The 18,261-nt window shown below is 52.8% G+C and overlaps 1 protein-coding gene across 1 annotated transcript in view; it reads right to left on the reverse strand.

Annotated features, from left to right (window-relative positions):
• Positions 1–8,962: 8,962 nt before the first annotated feature.
• The window catches only part of ADAP1 (ArfGAP with dual PH domains 1), a 109,977-nt gene continuing 100,678 nt past the window's right edge, over positions 8,963–18,261 (reverse strand). Inside the window, exons 9-11 of the mRNA XM_090023812.1 lie at positions 16,730–16,801; positions 15,045–15,273; positions 8,963–14,182 (exon numbers count right to left, since the gene is read on the reverse strand). Of these exons, the coding sequence (XP_089879938.1) occupies positions 14,154–14,182; positions 15,045–15,273; positions 16,730–16,801 (330 nt within the window). The 3' untranslated portion in view covers positions 8,963–14,153. The remainder of the gene's footprint in view (positions 14,183–15,044; positions 15,274–16,729; positions 16,802–18,261) is intronic.

Raw genomic sequence — 18,261 nt, forward strand, 5'->3', positions numbered from 1 at the left:
CACTGAGATATGTTGTAAAGAAAGTGTGTTAGGAGGGAGCTGAATTCTGTCCAGCTACCCTCCTTGCTTTACCTTCTCTTAAAAATCTTTTACAAGAACATTCCTATCCCTGTAAATCACTGCTGGTTGCACTTTGCTGTAATTTGCCAGCAGCCTTTTCTTCTACATCCCAATATCGTAGTTTGACATGGAAGTCAGGAAAGTGGACTGTATTTGCACTTCCTTGTGTATTTTGTCTGAAGAAGTATTTACAATAGCTTTCTTTCTACCTTTGGTACCTTTGGAAAGGTACCCAATCAAAGGCACGTGGATTAAATTGCATATTAAGTGTCACCTGAGCATGGTGTAGGAGGGCTTATCAATCTGAAACCTGTTTACCTTCCAAAAAGGTGAGTACACTTTCAGCACCAGGTAGCAGGCTTGTCAGGTGACCGGAACGTGAGCTGACTTCAGCTGCAATGCGTTACCTGTTAGCAGAGTCAGAAGTCGGATTAAGATGATGAGTGTAACTTGTGCACTGCCAGGCAGAGAGGAGACGCAACCTTTCTCGCATCTCTGGCTACAACCTCTCTGTGCATGAAGTTACCAACATTAGCGCTGATGTAATTCAAAGCTCCGCTGGGAAAATCCAACGGGGCTGTGCAACTGTCCATTACCCGATTTAAAATCTTTTCAGAAGCATCATTTTCAAAGGTGACTTTGTGCACCAAGGAAAGGGGGAAAGGGGACTGTTTTGAACTGGATGCCCCACTTTGCAAATAACCCACACTCTGTGTTCAATTAGTCTTTCTCCCTCCTACCCGCAGGCAAACCCGTGCATGCCGCGTAGGCTCTTTCTTAAGGCCTCTGCATATTCTGAAATTCTGCGTGATCCCTGAAAGAGGATTGTGATGGTCGAGTACAGACGGGTGGAATATGTGAGCTTAGATCTAGGAGCATGTATCAATATCCAAGTGTAATCTGATGTCAAGTTGTAATTTTGATGGCTAGTTGAGGTAACCCTGGGGGAAGCCAGTTAACAAGTTAAAATGACAAGCTGCCTTGTCTACTAGGATTTGCCATGTTTAGCTGATACCTGTTTGATATACTTTCTATTCCTAGGACAGGCAAGGCCAGGGAAATAGTCTTCAACCAAATGATAGTAGCAGAGCAAAAGAGAAGGTTGCTTCCAAACTCTTCACCTCTGTGGCATGCAGTCTTCCACAGCTGCCTTGTGAGTAAAGACACAAAGTGACTGAAGCACTGGAAGTGGTGGCTTGGTGCTCCATTCCAGCATGCACATGCCAAGGGATCTGACTCAGCTGCTGCCTGATACGTGCTGAAGTGTGTGCCTGGAAACCACATGCGTTACTGCTCCTCGTGGTGATGAACTATGGCTTCAAGCAGCTCCGTGGCATGTCCAGACTCCAGCGAGAGAGATGGGACGTGGTTCTGTGGTGTTCCTGGCGCCCAGATCTGAATTAGGCCTTGCAGAGAAGACACCCAAGGACCTTAGTTTCTGCTTGTGTCCGTCTCTGACGGTTGTTGGAGCAACCTTCTGAGACATGGTGTGACCTGCTTTTCAATCCCTATGAGGCCTAATTTGGAACAGAAACTTGAACCAGCTCTTCCACATTCCTGGCTAGTGTCCTAACCGGCTGGCATTAGGTGTTGTAAGGGTGAGTTTCATTCTCCTGCTGGCACTCACACTTTTCTATGTAATGACCTGTTCTGGAAGTCCAGCTGGTGTGTTAAGCACTGGACAAAAGCCAGGGGCCCTTCCCCTGGAAGGGGGCACCTGCTCTGGACTTTGGTGGCCTTGTCAGGTTTCCAAGTGCCCCTTTGAGCCAGCCCAGGCGTGGCTTCCAGAGTGGGCAGGGGAGCCCTGACTCCTCAAAACTCCTGATGTCCTGGGCTTTGAGTCCCTGGGTCTTCTTGGCCCCGGCGGAGGAGCTTGCCTCCAGTTCTGCTCCCGACCGGGGGATTTGCTCTTGCTGGGTGAAGCATGCCCTCCGGTTCCAAGCACCAAGACTTGCTCCTCTGCTAGAAGTGTTTACTGAGGCCAAAGCTGCTCAACCCCAGGGTCTCTGTCCCTGGTCTCTCTGGCCCTAGGCCAGCCCTGAGAAGTCCTCTGGTCCGCCCAACCACGTGCCCCAAAACTGCTCAGCTGTTCACCCCCTGCCAGCCTCTGTTCAATGCTCTGGCTATTGTCAGATTATGTCTCTTGCTCCCCTGGACCCTCCAACCTCCCCAAGTCGGTTGATGCTGAAGAGTCATTTTGTCTTGTCCCCCCATAGCAGCTCTAAGACTTAGCAGGGGCCCGTTTTCCCCGTGTGCAAGCTAACCAGGGAAACCGAGGCACACCACATTATCATAACAGGAACATGTTTAAAACAGAAATGTTGCAACAAAAGCCACAACCCATCATGCCAGGCTCTTGCTTGCTCTCCCTAGATCAACAAGCATCTGGGATCACGCCCCAGAGTACCTGAGATCCTGCCCTTTGGGCATGCGATGGGGATGGGAGACCTGTATTCACATCCTAGAGGGGCAAGAATGGGCAAAATGTCCAAGTTCTCCAGTTGTTGCCTCTCTGTGAGCGATCTCTCTGGTCCGGTGTTTTCATTACAATTAAAACAGGCCGAAATCTATTGCTGCTTATCCTGCAGAGCCTGTTCCCCGAAGCTAAACAGGATGTGGAATGTGACCAAGTCTGTTTAGCTGCTGGGAGTTTTAACTGCTGTGCTTCCTGACTCCTTTTTTTAGCTACACAGCCTGCTTCCTTTGGCTAGGCTTGCTGTGGCCGCCTGGCTTGGAGGCGAATGACTGGGTTGAATCGTGTCGCTCGGCAGAGCCATGCCCAGTGCTGGACGTGGGCAGGTCAAGGTAGCTGTACATCATGGTTGCACCCTCTGGATCCCAGGACAAGCTCGGGAGAGGGAAACAGAGGACTGAAGCTCAGAGCCATCTTAAGGGTGCTTCAAATAAGGCCTAATCCCTGTCCGTAAGTAGGCGATGAAGGAACTCATTTACCCTCCACGTGCTGGATGTTGGGGGGGAAACAGGGCGACAGCCTTGCTGTGGTCTTTAGCCGCACCACTAGACCCTGCTCTCCCCTGGGCACTGCTCCGGGGGCTAGTGAAACAGCCCTGTGCTTCTGCACTGCCACCGACTCGGAGAGCCGTGGGCTTGCCTCTACCACAGGCCGCCCGCCCGCGAGGGTTGTACAGAGCACGTTCAGGCCTGGCACGCTTGCAGGGAAGATGCACTCGTGCACTCTTTGTCCGGGCTCAACCTGAATAGCTCCAGCACCAGGATGGGGGTGCTGGTGCTGATTCAGAGTCACAATTACACTCCCACTGCTTACTGACATTTAGCAGTTGGGATTTTTTTTTTTTTTTTTAACTGTAAGTGGGAGAAACGCCTACAGCCAGCCAGCTCCGAGCCCTGGTTTGACAACCTTGAGAGCTGGAGGGAAAGGCAAGGCAGCCGTTGCTCTGCTCCGGGCTGCCAGTAGGTGCTGCTGAAAGGGAGCGTTTGAGACTGTGGTGTGGGACCAAGTGAAGGGACCACGGTTTCTGGAGGGCAGCAGGGGAGAGGAGGACATCGCCTGCGCCTATGCTCCCTCCAGCCCTATCTAGGGCTGAGGGAAAGATTGCCCCTTGCAAGTAGCTTCTCCTCTTTAGGGATTTCTCCCTGCTCTTTGGAAGTATCCACTAGAAGTGACTTGTGCTTGCTAAGTCTGGATGGCAGAAGCTGCCTGTTAACTGCTGGGAGCAAGCTGAGGTGCTTGTATCGTATCCCAGGGGCCACTCACTGCTCTTACCGTGCAGGCTACAGGGCTGGGAAGCCCCCTGCATTCAGGGGGAGCATTACTCACAGCGTCCCCAAACCTTGCTGCTTCAAACCCCTGAGCCCAGCTCCTTGGCTGGTGCGGTGAATCCCCCATGGAGGATGAGCATCACTGAAGCAGGCGACTGCCCTGCAAATGCAGCTGAACATCCCGAGGCCTGGAGCACAGCACAGGGCTCGGCTCTTTCGTACCCGCTCGCTCTCAAGGGCGTTTCGGGGGGCTCGCCTGCTCCCCTGCGGCCCAGGCCGGTGCAGGAGTGGGGGCTGGCGTGTGCCCTCTACTTGGTGGGGAAAAGGCTGTGTTCAGGGCGGAGGACGCCTGCTGCCTTCCTGGAGTCCAAATGAAGCGCCGTGTGCACCTAGGTCTAGCATTTACTGAGTGACCTAGAGAGGCAGATGTCAGACCTGCCCCACCATCAACACTGGCTTCAGCGGCCTCATGAACTAACATTAGGATTCAGAGTTAGGCAATGGGGGTTCGAGTCCTGCTCCTGCCATGGCCTGGCAGTGGGGCCCTGGGCGCACGGCTCTGTGCCTCCCTTGCTAGGCCAGCTGCCCTGCCTGGTGAGCTCTCGGGGAGCCCCTGCATGGCACAGCACGGAGGGCTGAGCGTCACGACTGGACTCGGCATCCAAGCCAGAGGCTGAACCTAGGGCAAGTTGCTGCATGACGGGCATGCTTGGCGCAGCACAGCACTTCGTCCTCCAGCTCCTGAAGCGTGAAGTAGTGTGCCAAAGGCCTGTCCTTGCCCGATCAGCACCTGGGGCCTGCGCCCAGCTCCAGCCCCGCTTCCCCCCAGCAGTGGCTTGAACTACAAAGCAAGGGCAAAGCTGGGCACGAGGAAGCCAGTTTGCCTGGGGTGAAGCCCTGCTTAGCCAGAGACGAGCCTGGCTGGGCCTGCCAGCAAAGGCAGGAGCGCAGGACTGCTAATGAGAAGCTCTTCCCATGGGTGCCATTTATGGAGCTGTTGAGGAGCTGTCACAGCAAGGGCACTGCGTCCTTGCCGGGACCCACGTAGAGCTGGGGGAGGGAGGAGCACGACAAAGTCGCGTGCGTCTGGCTTCAGGGTGACCCATCTGGGCACGCTGCCTCAGCCATCTGCTGGATAAACTGCGGCTGAGCCCATAACCCACGCTGATGTGTGGGCCTGGGCTGGCCCTGCCCGGCAGCCTGGCTCTAGCGGGAGGGGGCACTCTGCCATGGTGCTGCCCCTGCAGGCGCAGGCTGCATGCACGCAGCGGGCGGGCTGCGGCTGGTGCCAGTCACACAAGCATTAGTGGCATGAGGCCAAATAGCCTTCCTGCCCGCTCAGCCCGGCGGCCAGCCACAGCGGAGCCAGGCCAGGCAGCAGACATGACGCCAGGGTCCCAGGGGCCTGCCAGCAGCGCTGTGTGGCTGCAGCATATGCCTGCAAAGGGCAGGGCTGGGTGGGGGGGGGGGCGCAGCCACAGCACCTGCGCCAGGTGACAGTGGCAGGTACTGGGAAAGGGCTCCCACCATCCGCTCCCCCTGCCCTTCGCCCCCCCCCCCCCCCCCCCCCCCAAAAAAAACACCCCAGCTGCTCAGGTGCTGTAGCATATGCATGCCTTTGCTCACCTCCTTGTCCCACAAGCACCTGACTCGGGCATGCCCATGGCTCCGGCCAGCACATGCTGCGTGTAGGACAACGCTCGGGCAGAGAGATGACAGCTGCTGAAGCGAAGCGCCCCTCCGTGTTAGCCCTAGGGCTGGATTTGCCTGCGTTGTGCCCTGAAGGCACCTTGCCTTGGGCAATGCAGCCCAGAGCCTCTGAGCACGGTGGGTGGCAGCTAAATAGCAGCAGCAGCGCAGTGTGCCTGGGACAAGGGCAACACCCTGTCCCCTCCTCCCCCGCCCCCTGCAAGACACACACACACACACATATACACATCTATGTCTACAGCTATATATATCTATATCTGTACAGGACTATTGTTGGCAACCCAGTGCAAAGATGTGGGTCAGTCAAACTGGCTCCTAAATGACGGCTGCAGGAGAGGCGGTGTCAACGGCAGATCAATGTCAAAAGATGCAAGGCTCCAGTCAAGCGAGACTGCATCCGCCAGCATCTCAGCAGAAACCTGATGCCTTCCAATCACCGTCAATGGGAGCATGTTGGCAGTGCTTGGGGGAGGGGGTGCCGGCAAGTCCCCTGTCATCAGAGCCTATAAAGAGCCAGTTTGGGTGGGGGGGTGGTCTCTAGGCAACATCAAGACTGGTTTGATGAGACTGACCGGGGGATCCGAGAGTTGAGCGCCTGCAAGCGCAAGGCTGTTTGAGCGTGGCCAAATGGCATCAGTGCCAAGCAACTAACTTGTGTAAACAACAAGCCAAGGCAGCGGTCCAAAGGAGGACCTGTGATATGCAACCCAGCTGGTGGGAAGACAAGGCAGAGGAGATGTTTAAACCCTCCCCTGGTGCCTTCTGCTCATTGTGCGACTGCGCTGTACAAAAAAAAAAAAGCGGGCATTACAGGGCGGCGATGGCTGAATGGTGCATCCACCAGGGGCAGTGCACTGGGGCAGGTGGCAGGCTCGCTGCCTTGGGCTGTGCCTTCAAGCAACCCGCTGCTGTGGTGCTCACTATGCCCCAGAGGTGCAGGTCCTGCCGGGGGCAGCACCAGCTCCTGCCAGGCCGGCTGCAGCACCCGCCACTTCTCCCCTGCCCAGGCAAGGTGGCACCTGGGGTTGCTGCCCTGGTCACCTCCAACCCCAGGTATGCTACTGTTGCAGCCTCTTCAGAGCAAGGCACGTGGCTCTTTCTCTCACGCTCTCTGCCCCGCTCCTCCCCACGCAGCATCTAGCACAGGAGCCTCCGGCCTGAGCTGGGGCCCTTAGGCAGTGCTTTGCACCCTCACGTGGAGCAGCCACCTCACACCCAGAGGTTGCAGCTTGGTGCTGGTGATGCGGCCGCGGCCAAGCCCTTCAAGTGCTGCGCCTGGACCCTGCCGAGCACTTGTGTCCCAGGCAGCCTTGGGCTGTAGCAGGAGAAATGAGGCCTCCTGGCTACAGGCAGTAGTGAGGCTCCAGCTCCGTGATGCCAGGTCACCAGACCTCAGCCTTGGCCCCTTTCCTCACCAACACGATCGCTCATGTTAATAGTGGTGTGCACAGAGGTGACCCCTCGTTGGCCCATAGCTCCTCTCAGCAGATACCACTGGCTTATTTTGTAAAGTGAAAGCAAAATGCCAGCTGGCTAGTGCCAGCGCCTCAGTGCTCAGGCACGGCGGTGCGTGCCTCTCACCCCCTCATCGGGAAGCGCTGTAGTGTCACTTGAGTGAATGGGAGGTGTGCATTAGCCACAGGTGCCTCAGATGCCAGCCGGCGCCAGCGCTTTGCTACACGCATGTGCCGGAAAGCCTATACGTGCTACGTATCAGAAGTGAGAGGCAGTTCTTAGGGACAAGCAGAGAAGTGGCATGATGAGACACAATGCACAGCTAATACAAATAAACAGCAACTCTCTATCGTGGTATGATACGTCGTGGAGAAGAGACCACACCGAGCCAGGGAGTGAGCTGGGGGTGAGCAAGGCAGGACTACCCTGAGCGCTGCTGGACTTGGAGTCACCCCTTCCCCAGCAAAAGCACTGGCCTTCCCAACTGTGGGGGTGACCCGCAGCATCTCCTGATTGCTTGCATTTTGGAGTAGGAACTTATTAGTCTTTTTGAGATCCGAGCACAGGGTCATCGTTTGTACAGCAAAAGGGCGCAGAGGAGCTCAGTGCATTCTGGGACGTGGGCTCTTGAGGGCTCTATTAGCATAGCGCCTTCATCATCATCACTTGCTTGATTAAGGGTCTATGCTAATAAACACTGCCGGCAATCCCAGAGCTGCCTGAGACCCAGAAATAACAGTGGGGCTGACACTCCTCCCCACCTGAGCCCACAGCAAGTGGGCTCATCTTCATGCCCAGGAAGTCATGCGACACTTTGCAGCCACCACGCACCCAGTGGGCAACGAGCCTGCAGAAGGCATAGCGCTTGCTCCACTCTTTCACTGAAGCACGTGACCCATCTTGGCTTTTGAGTAGTGAACAGAAGGGAGGAAAACTTTGTATTGGACAGCAAGTCACAGAAGGGGAGTAATCATCACACCCCGTCTCACCTGCCACCTAGATCCACCCAGGCATAAAGCAGCTTGGTTATGCGGGCTCTTTGGCCTTGCACTGTTGAGCAGGCAAGATGCCACAGAGAACAGCTCTTGGAGTAAGGTTGGGAAGGTCAGCTTGGCCCAGCACAGTTTTCCTTGGGAGAAATCAGGATCATCTAACTTAGAGCTAGATTTTGCTATTTGAATGTGAAGCTGATCGACTGCAGAATAGCCTGACACCCCCAGGGACTCATTCATTAGCGCTCCACTGGTTGATGACAGCGCTTCGGCCAGGCTCGACAGCTAGCAAGCCAGCATGCAGCAGGGACCACGTGTTGCATGTTCAAGCGCATCCTGGTACCCGGGATGCTCTGTTAGAGAGCTCGGTACATTCTCAGCCTCGGGGGTTTTTAATTAAAAAAAAAAATCTTACGTTCATATTGCGCCTTTTATCCCAAGGCCTCTTCAAGCTGCTTCACCCCCCAGTGCCAACTCTGGGCAATGGGAAGCGAAGGGCACTGCCATGTCTACCTAGCTAGAAGGCAGGCAATTAACTACCCACACTGCATCTGGCCAGCTTAGCACCTTGGCTCCTATTGGCATAGCCGTGTGGGGAACAGGTGCCAACACGATGCGCAGCGCCAGCTGGAAACAGTGCTCACAGCGGAAGAAAAACTGACTCATGGCCTGAGATGGTGGGGATGCGTCTCCCCACGTACTTGTTATCTAAAAGCCCGGGTTTTCAGCGTCGCATTGCTGTCTAGCTAGCAAATTTAGCAGCTCGTCCTGCTTTGAGACTGGGTCGAGGAGTGGGGGCAGGCTTCGTAAGAAAACACTAGTTTTGCCCAAGTGAAGTCAGTTATGAACGCTGTAGGAGGCAGTGCAGAAATAGCCTCCTTTAATTCTGCAAACGTTGGGTGTGTTAGCAACGCTAGGCGGGCAGTGGACAGGTCGCACTTGAACTGCATCCTTCATGCCACGTGATTTGTGCCGCAGACTTACCAGCACACTTGTTCCGTTGATTTGACATAATAATTTATTGGTTTGAATGACATTTAGTACCATCATTTTCTTACCAGTGACATAACAAATGTATACAGCTGACAAGATGGATTTCATTTTACAAACACTAACTTAAGAAATGCATTGGACACGTCACCGTATTGTCCCATTATTTACGTGGGCACCTTGAATTACTTCAGGTAAAAATTCAGAATCGGTTACGTACAGCACTACTACCCATCCGGCCATTTCGATTTTCCTCACCCACCGTTTTCTTTCGTTGCGTGAATCGCACCATGTTGAAATGTCACTTTAAGCAGCTTTGGCAAAATCAAAAAAAAAGGAGGATTCCAGGGGGAAAAGTGCAACAACCAGTTTGCGGAGGCAAGCTCATATAACATTGGCCCAGGGGCTGCGGAAGCATGAGTGGGTATAATATCTGGAGGTGCTAACAGATGGGTATCAATGAACAGGAAAGCTCAAATCTCCCGACCCCCTAATACTAAACCAAATCACCTCTTGGCGTAATATGAAGTAAACCTCCCAGGGTTCCTGCCCTGAAACGAATGGGGCAACCACTAGCAAACACTTACTGCCAGCAAATCTGTCGCAACAAACTGCTGTGGCACACGACACCCGTCCTCAGATCCTCTAAGTCTTCACGGGAGTCATTCTCGTGGGGCCATTGGCCCGGGCTCGGTCGGGCATTAACCCTGCCTCCAGATCTGCGAGGAAAGCGTGATCCGGGCCAACGACAGCCACTCCTTCCAGCCAAATTGTCACTGATGTCCTTGCACTCTCACCGCAGCCTGAAGAGGAAGTTGGGCCAGGGGTGAGAGTGTTTTCCTGGGCTTAATCTTCAGCTGTGTGGTTTGTGGGGTGGGGGTGGGCACGGGCAGGGAGAGACCGTTTCAAGCTTTGTGTTTCGGGGCCAGCCCCCTGTATAACTGCCTGCACCAGCTCACTCCAGCAGACGAGGCCCCAAGAGGCACTAAAAGCAGAGGACAGCTGGAGTGCACATGTCGTGCCCCACTTTCTCCCCGGGTGCCGGGGGCCAGGCTGGCATGGAGCTCGTGTTCCTCGGGAAGGATGCCGTGCCTGGCATGCCCATGACATAGCTCTGCCCTAAAGAGATTATGCACCAAGAGCCTGTTCCTGCAGGACTGGTCTGTGCCAGTATAACAAACAGGACCGTATCTTTTAACGGGAGTTTTAGGGTGGAGTGAAAGAGCAGGTGAGCTGATGAGCTGCTCAGTCAAACGTTTCAGGATCCACTTCTGTTCCAGCTACAGCACTCCCAGCTTCGGCTTGTGCCTTGGTAGCCTGGACGTCCTGTCCTGGCATCCTCCCTCTCATGGTCTTTTAGGGCCACGATCTGCAGTCATTTATCAGCACATACAGTATTCTGATTCAGAAAAACACTGAACCCTATATATGTTAAAGCGTATGAACCCCTGGGGCATGTTTCAATGACAAAGAGAAGCTCTGCTAGCACAGGTGTGGCTTTGGTGCAGCTACAATCTGCAGCTCAACCAATAAGGAGCCCTTGCCCCTGGTTTTTCACTGTGTGTGGCTACAACTGGGGGCCGGGGTGACGCAGGTCCGAAGGCGGCGCGTGGATGGGAGGGAAAGTGCCTGGATTTGATGGTCTAGTCCGAGCCAGGGAGAAGGGAGAGACAAAGGGGGCAGTTTGGCAGGTTGAAGGGGACTGAAGAGAGCTGGGGTATGAGCCAAGAGCAGAGCACACCTCACCCTCGCCCTCCGCTCTTCCTTGGCTTCGCCCCCACCGCCGGCCCAGCTTCCTCTGCAGGCTGCGGCGAGAGTGCAACCACTTCAGTGACAATCTGGCTGGAATGAGTGACTGTCCTCGGCCTGGATCACACCTTCAATTCAGATCTGGAGGCAGGGTTAATGCCCGACTGAGCCCATGTCAATGGCCCCACAGGCACTCCCTACTTCTCCTTCCCTTCCCGTCATCCATCTTCTGTGAAACCCGGACATGGCAACCCAGCCTTTCCATTGACGCTAAGTGGCTTGCGTTAGTCCAACAGCTGGATCTCCCAGGCTGGGACCCCCTCTCCTCCCCTCACACCCCGGGTCAACGGCCTGTTTCTGGACTGGGTGCTGTGAAAAGCAGAGCGCGTGCCAAAATCCCTGCCTCTGGAGCTGAACCAAGTGCCGGGCAGGCAGGACACTGCTTTACCTGCAGCACATTAAAGGGCATTTCTTACGTGCAGGGCACTGTGCCCAGCAGTTGTGGCTGACGATTTCCCTGGTGTTTGTAAGAACAGGGCAGTTTGGATTGGGATGATCCTCCCTTGAGCAGGCGGTTAGACTAGGTGATCTCCCGAAGACCCTTCCAGCCCTGCTTTTCTAGGAGTCTAAGCAGTGGCAACAGAAGAGCATCTCCGCACACCCGACCTGCGCCACGGGGGAGCCCCTCCGGATCCATTTTGCAATGCTGTCCTTCCCTCCCCTGCACGCTCCACGGTCCCTTCCTCTACCATGTAATAAGGCTGAGTACACTTGCATTGTGCAACCTTGAAGGCCTGTGCATCAGTGACAGTGTACTGAAGCCCTCTGCAGAGGATGTAAGTGGTCCCAAAACCCTCATGCTGGGCCTCTGGACTGGCAGTGAGGAGCAAATAAAGAAAGGGGACCTGCACAAGGCTGAGCGGAGAGGGTAAAAAAAGCCCCGAGCCTGGAATATGGTCACTGGGAGACTCGTAGGCTTGGTAGGGGTGGGGGATACGTGTCACTAATATGGTGCTGCCCCTCGCCCTGCTGTGGACATGACAATGCTGGGAGAAGACCGCCCGACCTCCCTGTTTCCATGCCGCGGTCTCTCCGTGACCAAACTGAAAGGCTGCTATAATTAGGAGTGGTCTCAGAGCAGCAGTGTTTGTGCATGCGGGGCTTTGATTTTTGTGTCCGGTTAGTGTCTGAGTCAGGGCCGGATTCTCCCTGTCCACTGCATAAAGCTAAAACGGCAGCCTGCTGCCACTGTCATTCCTGATGGGCCTGTCTCCCCTGGCCCCAGCTGGACGTGGTGCGTGGGGAAAGGCCGGGCTTTCCCCGCATCGACATTCCTCTGTCAGTAATGGGCACTTCTTGGGTGTGCACTTTGGCGAGCAATTAATGAGGCCAACAACTCTGATTGCTGGAACCGCTCCCACTTCCGCACACTCCCCTGCGGTATAAGTTATCATCGCTTACAAGGCGTGGCGTTCGCCTACGTTAAATTATTTGGACCTCACCTGTATGACATGTTGAGAATCAGTCATTAGCAACATCTACACATCACAAGACCACGTAAGCTGGAGCCGTTTCAAATTCCACTTTGTGCGAGCTCCCTACAAAGTGCACATGCAGTTTTCTTCAAGTCATGGCAGTCGCGTGCTTTTACTGTACATTGTAAAGACATCGGGCACTGCAACGGGTACAGCCCTTTGCTTCTAGCTAGCATCTCTTTCAGCTCAGCCCTTCCATCTCGAAAGAAACACTGAGAGACCGTTAGCAGGTTACGACACTAGCAACACGGAAGGAATTGTGTGAAGGAGTGAACTGGCTTCAGGGACGTTGGTCCCTGCACAGATTCACGCTGTATGTCCTAAATGCCCTCCTAGTCCTGCATCCCTTGCCCACCCAGTAGAGTCAAAAGGGATGCAAATCAAGTTAGTCATGGGTCATGGCCGAGGTCTGGCACAGATCTTCCCTCCGAAGTGCACTGCAGGGGTCTGGGGCAAATGTTCCTGGCGTCGGTGAGGGGTCCTGGTACAGAACGACACCCTACACAGCCGCCTACCCTACGCTTTGGCATCGAGAGGGTTTCTTGGCAAACTGTTTCCTTACCATCAACCTTAAGCATGAAACAGAATAAAAAAGGTTGCATTTGGGAGACTGTCTAGAATATACTGCCCATGTGCCATAATAACGAGGAAATTTATGACTGGGAGCCTTATGTTAAACACCTTAAGAGTCATATTCAGGTTCCTTATTTTTAGGGCATTAGTACCAGACAAAACCAGCAGAACGTGTAATACTGCTTTCTGATGCATCACATTGACCCCTACTCTTTATAATTCATGCTTCCCTGCACTAAAAGGTAATGTCTTTTTCCGCTGTGTTTTAAGCTTCAGCTCTGTAGTCTCTTAGGACTTCACAGTTTCTGAAAATCCCCCGTCTTTTGCAACATGAGAAAATGTGTTGTTGAGGACACTCAGGACAGTGAGAGCTTCAAGAAAAGCCTGCTGGATTCAAATCCACTAGCCCATAGGGAGCAGAAATGCCAAAAACTATGTGTGCTGACACGAAAGATGCAGAGCAAAGCACCTGATGTGAATTCGAAGGGAATTTGTTTTTTGGATCAGGACTTTACCAGTTTGCCCTCGGGACAGTAACTGGTCCAGACGGCCCCAAATTCTGGGAAAGTTCAGATCCAAAACTAGGATCAAATCATGTATCCATCTCACGTCTGAACTACTGGAACTTCGCAGGAGGTGAAAGTCAAGCAAACAAAACCCAGCCACCATTAGTCTAACTGGTTGTTGAAATGGTAGCTTAAGAAGGTTTCTACAGAGGATATATAAAGAACTTTCTTTCCTTGCATCACAAGCTGAGTTTCATTTTTTCACAGAAAACCTTTTAGGTTTTACCATTTTCTAGCCATCGACCACGTTTCCAGGTGGACAAACATCACACCTCTAGGGTATATTGTGAATGGTAAATCATCTGTTGCCACCCTGTGAAAATACTACTTACGGAGTCCATCCAAACTCATTGAACACGGCCTTCCCAGACCAGAGAGGGCAGGTTGTGTTATTACAGGTTAGCACAGGCCAAGGGGCATCCTGCTGCACATTGTTCAGAGTCTACTATATTGACAACTTGCTCAGTCTTTGTGGTAATTCCTTACCTAATGTAGTGAGATACACAAAATGGTTGCACACGGAGATGTCGTCTACGGAGGTGCACCGGGGAGGCCGAAAACAAGCCCGGCTGTGCCTACCTAGACAAGTGTCCAACTTGCTTTCCTATGGCTCAGCAGCTTCTCCATTGCTTCTGCCGTGAAGTGCTCCCTTCTTGCCTTCCAACATGATTAGGTGAATGACGGCTTGTAATTATTATTATTATTAATTTTTACATTTCAAATAAAACCACGTTGTGTTGTAAACAGAATCTCGTTCCTTAGGTCCGCCCAGACAGTCCTGTCTAAGGTTTATGCTTGAAATGGGCTTCCACTGAAATAAAAAGCCGACAACAGAGCTCGTGTTAGAACAAGCGACAATGCCGTCCTTTGCGATCCATTCCCCAACCTGGTCCAGCCTGGAGTGAGCGTTACCCATGGCTGGGCCAGTACCGGGCAGTTAGAAACACAACCAGAAAGGACCACGTTCATGATGTGACGCTCAGACAAGAACACGTCACACTTCCCATGGTGTCAGCAGGTTGTGGCAAAACTTCGGCACCAGCTGACACAATGCTGAACGTGAGTTGTGTTTGTCAGCACGAACCTGCCGGGATCCCGTCGGTCGGCTCTACTGCTCAGCACTGACTGCAAGCATGATTATATTTCCCAGGGCAGACAAGACCCCATGACAGGCCGTAAGCACCATCGTAAAGCGGGGCTCCCATGGACAGTCATTTATAAGCTCCATCTCCAATGTGCACGAGAGGTGCCAGAGCCAGACATGAAGAGCAGGAAAAGCACGACAGAGCTCCCCGCTCGTGGGTCTCCGCTCTGGCCTGGTAGGTCCCCCCAGGAGAGCCACAGACATGTTCTCTCCCACGTCCCATCAATCAGATGCCAACACTGCTGTACCAATTCAGGTGAGAGTGGCTGTTATTATTAGAGATCACTCGGTGGGGGTCACTGAACACTCACAGGGCAAGAGACAACCTGGTCTAAAGAGTTTGCAGTCCACTTACCTAGGGAGACAGAGGGATGGGGTACGGGCACAGAAGTGACAGCCCCTGAGGAAGCCGCCTTATGCAGACCAGGTTTGAGGATGAGGTGCGAGGCTCCCCATCTCTGCTGTCTCCCTCGTCTCTCATGTGAAGGACTGTGTCTACCAAAGCCGTCAGCCCGGTGAGACGACTCACCTGCGTATTCCTGAGGCAGCATTGGCCTGCTGATAACTTTCTGGAAAGTTGTAATCCATTCTAGCTGATCGTTTTCCGTCTCGCAAGCAAAGAGAAATTTTCTGTCTGGGGTCACGATCGTTATTCCGTGCTGCCAGTGATTTCCCTGGGTGGATGGTGGGAGTCCTTCCAGGACCTTGTAGCTGTTTTCCTTGCTTCCAATAAAAACTTCCCCTCTAGCAAAGGCATCCTGCAAGATGACAAATAAATGACTTCAGAGCGCTTGCAAAACGTAGCTCCTTTTCAAGGTGAGCTGGGGAATGTGGGTCATTCAGTGCGTGGTAATGGCTGTTCTGCCTGCCACATCAAAGGAGAGAAGTGTGTGTGAAATCAACTTCTGAGGTTACACCTTCCCCCCCCCAAAAAATATTATGAATCTGCTATGGCGATTTTTGTTAAATCACTTGTAACTTAATGCGCCAAACCAAACCCCTGGGCTGCAACCTGCGGGTGTTTAAAATCCAGACGCGTTGTGCGTCTCCGCCTCCTTCTAAGGAGCCCTGCTGCAGAAGCTTACATCTCCCACTTCCAACCTCTTCCCCACAAACTCCTGGTTAATAAGTAGCAGACCTGAGACTGTGAAGCAGATCTTCGGTGAATGCAAAACAGCACCGCTCCACGGGCTCTGGCGTTCGCTGCCTCCTTGTGTTCAGTGCAGTTATCCTAGTCACATCATTTAGGGACTGCGCCCAGTGGCACAGTGACTTCCCAACGGCACGCTACACAAATTCTTCCGGTATTTTTGACATATTCCTAACTTGACATTTTCCCTGCTACGTTTCCAGTGTCTTGAGCCTGCTATTTTTTCAGGCAAGAAGATTAACAAGTCGCCCTGCGTGTCCGACTAAGTGCGTATGCCTGCATGTATGTAATCTTTGCACCATGAAATGGAAACACAGCACTGTTCGGTTGCCTGGTTGAAGGACAATGAACCTCTCACAGAACACGTCAGTCGAGACAAAGAGAAAACGGTACGTGGGCTGGTATGTAGAGGGTGAGACTGGCAGCAGCTCAGTGATACAAGGCACAGAGCTCGATCCTTGCATCTTTTCAAGGCTGCTTCTCAACCCCGGGAATGAACAAGGAGCAACTGCACTGGAACGAGGTCAAGCTCAGCCCTTTGCGGGGATCACATCTTCACAGGTGCTCCTGAGGCATGTAGCAAGGGTTGATGCCTTTACAGTGCTTTTTTGCTGGTTTGTGGGCACCACTGAGCCCTTTGTAGCTTTGCCCCTCTACTTGCTCCAGAAACTACTAGCGGTGTCATGTGGATATACTGACTGACCTTGTGAGGATGACAGCAATGCTCATCAGGTTTTGGGCTGGGCTTTTAAAAAGTGAAACACCGAGGCCCTTCTGAACTGAGCAACTGACTCCCCGGGATGCTTTGTGCAACCCACCATTGAGGTGACTGCACAGAGAAGGGGACAAAAGGCAAAGTCTGATGTAACAAAGACTGAAAAGCGCCTGACTTGGGTAAATCCCAATGGGGGCTCGTAGACATGCCAGGGAAGAATGGGGAAACAGGCTGTTGTGTGCCAGACATGGCTGTGCTCCCTGGGAGGAACTACGTATCCTCTCTTTCCCTGCAATGAAACTGAACTCTGCCCACGGCTATTCTTTGTGGGAGCAGTCGGACACCTTACCAGAGGATCTTTGAAATACATCAGCCGCCGGTCGTCCATAGTGAACCATCGCTTCTTGAAGCCTTCTGTTTGCTAAAGGGTCAAGAAGTAATTGTTAAACAGAGAGGAAAGTAAATACGGCTCATCTCTAAGGAGAGATGTCATGGGAGTTTACAGGGCATCAGTGTGGGCTTCCCCATGAGACGTTAACTGCGCTGTAGCCTAATAACACTGTGCAATACGGTGCCGGGCAAAACCCATGCTACTGTGCAGTAGTATTAGGCTGCCTGAAAAAACCCACGCACCGGTGCAGCTGCGCAGCAGCATAAGTTACTCAGCATTGGTTATCCAAGTCCTAAACCTAGTGCACAGTAACTATGGTGCATTAATGAATATGTACATGCACTCATTGTCATTCAACGTAGCACTGTGCTGAGTTAGGGTAGAAAGCTCAGTACCGGCAGAGAGGGTATTGCTGCCAGGGGGTGGGTAACTTGCAAAACTTGCCAGTACAAGGAACAGGACTGTGTCTTTTAATGGGAATCTTAGCCTGGAGTGAAAGAGAGCTGAACTGATGAGCTGCTCAGTCAAATGTTTCAGGATCCACTTCTGTTCCAGCTACAGCACTCCCAGCTTCGGCTTGTGCCTTGGTAGCCTGGACGTCCTGTTCTGGCATCCTCCCTCTCATGGTCTTTTAGGGCCACGATTTGCAGTCATTTATCAGCACATACAGTATTCTGATTCAGAAAAAAATTGAACCCTATATATGTTAAAGCGTATGAACCCCTGGGGCGTGTTTCAATGACAAAGAGAAGCTCTGCTAGCACAGGTGTATTTTTGGTATAGCTACAATCTGCAGTTCAACCAATAAGGAGCCCTTGCCCTTGGTTTTTCACTGTGTGCGGCTACAACCTGGGCCTGGGGTGGCACAGGTCCTAAGGCGGTGCATGGTTGGGAGGGAACGTGGTCTGGATTTGATGGTCTAGTCCGAGCCAGGGAGGCGGGAAAAGCTACAACCTGGGGGTTGGGTGGCCTAGGAGCATGGTTGACAACCCAGAGGTTTAAGTTCAAGGCCAAAGCAGAAGGACTCGTGGCACGGCCTGTCACATTCTAACAAATCTGTGAATTCTGCTAAATACTTGTCACAAGGATGTGAAAAAGGAAGAGACAGGCTGCTTCAGCACAGACTGCAACAGATGCAGGAAAAATCCACATTTTCACTTGTGATCCAATAAGTGGAATTCCCCACAACCCTGTTTTGGACATTGGGAGGATAGGGGGAATACAATCCCTTTTCAGGCCATCTTCTGCACCTCTGAAAGATGCAAAAGACTCATTTTCCCCCCACTTACAGGGCACGGCACACTGGGATCTGGAGTCTTGGCATATCTCTGATCTGCATTAACTAATCGGGGAGGGGGCTGTGATCTACTCCATTTTACAAACGGTGCATCTTACAAAGCTCTCTGGCCCTGCTCCACAGTCAAGGAAATGATGGGCATGCAATTCCTGAAAGGACTGTTAGCAAAAATCACTATCGGAATGAAGCAAAA

This window comes from Crocodylus siamensis, chromosome 12 (assembly GCF_052110815.1).
Source record: "Crocodylus siamensis isolate JL-2025a chromosome 12, ASM5211081v1, whole genome shotgun sequence".
Taxonomy (NCBI): Eukaryota; Metazoa; Chordata; order Crocodylia; family Crocodylidae; genus Crocodylus; species Crocodylus siamensis.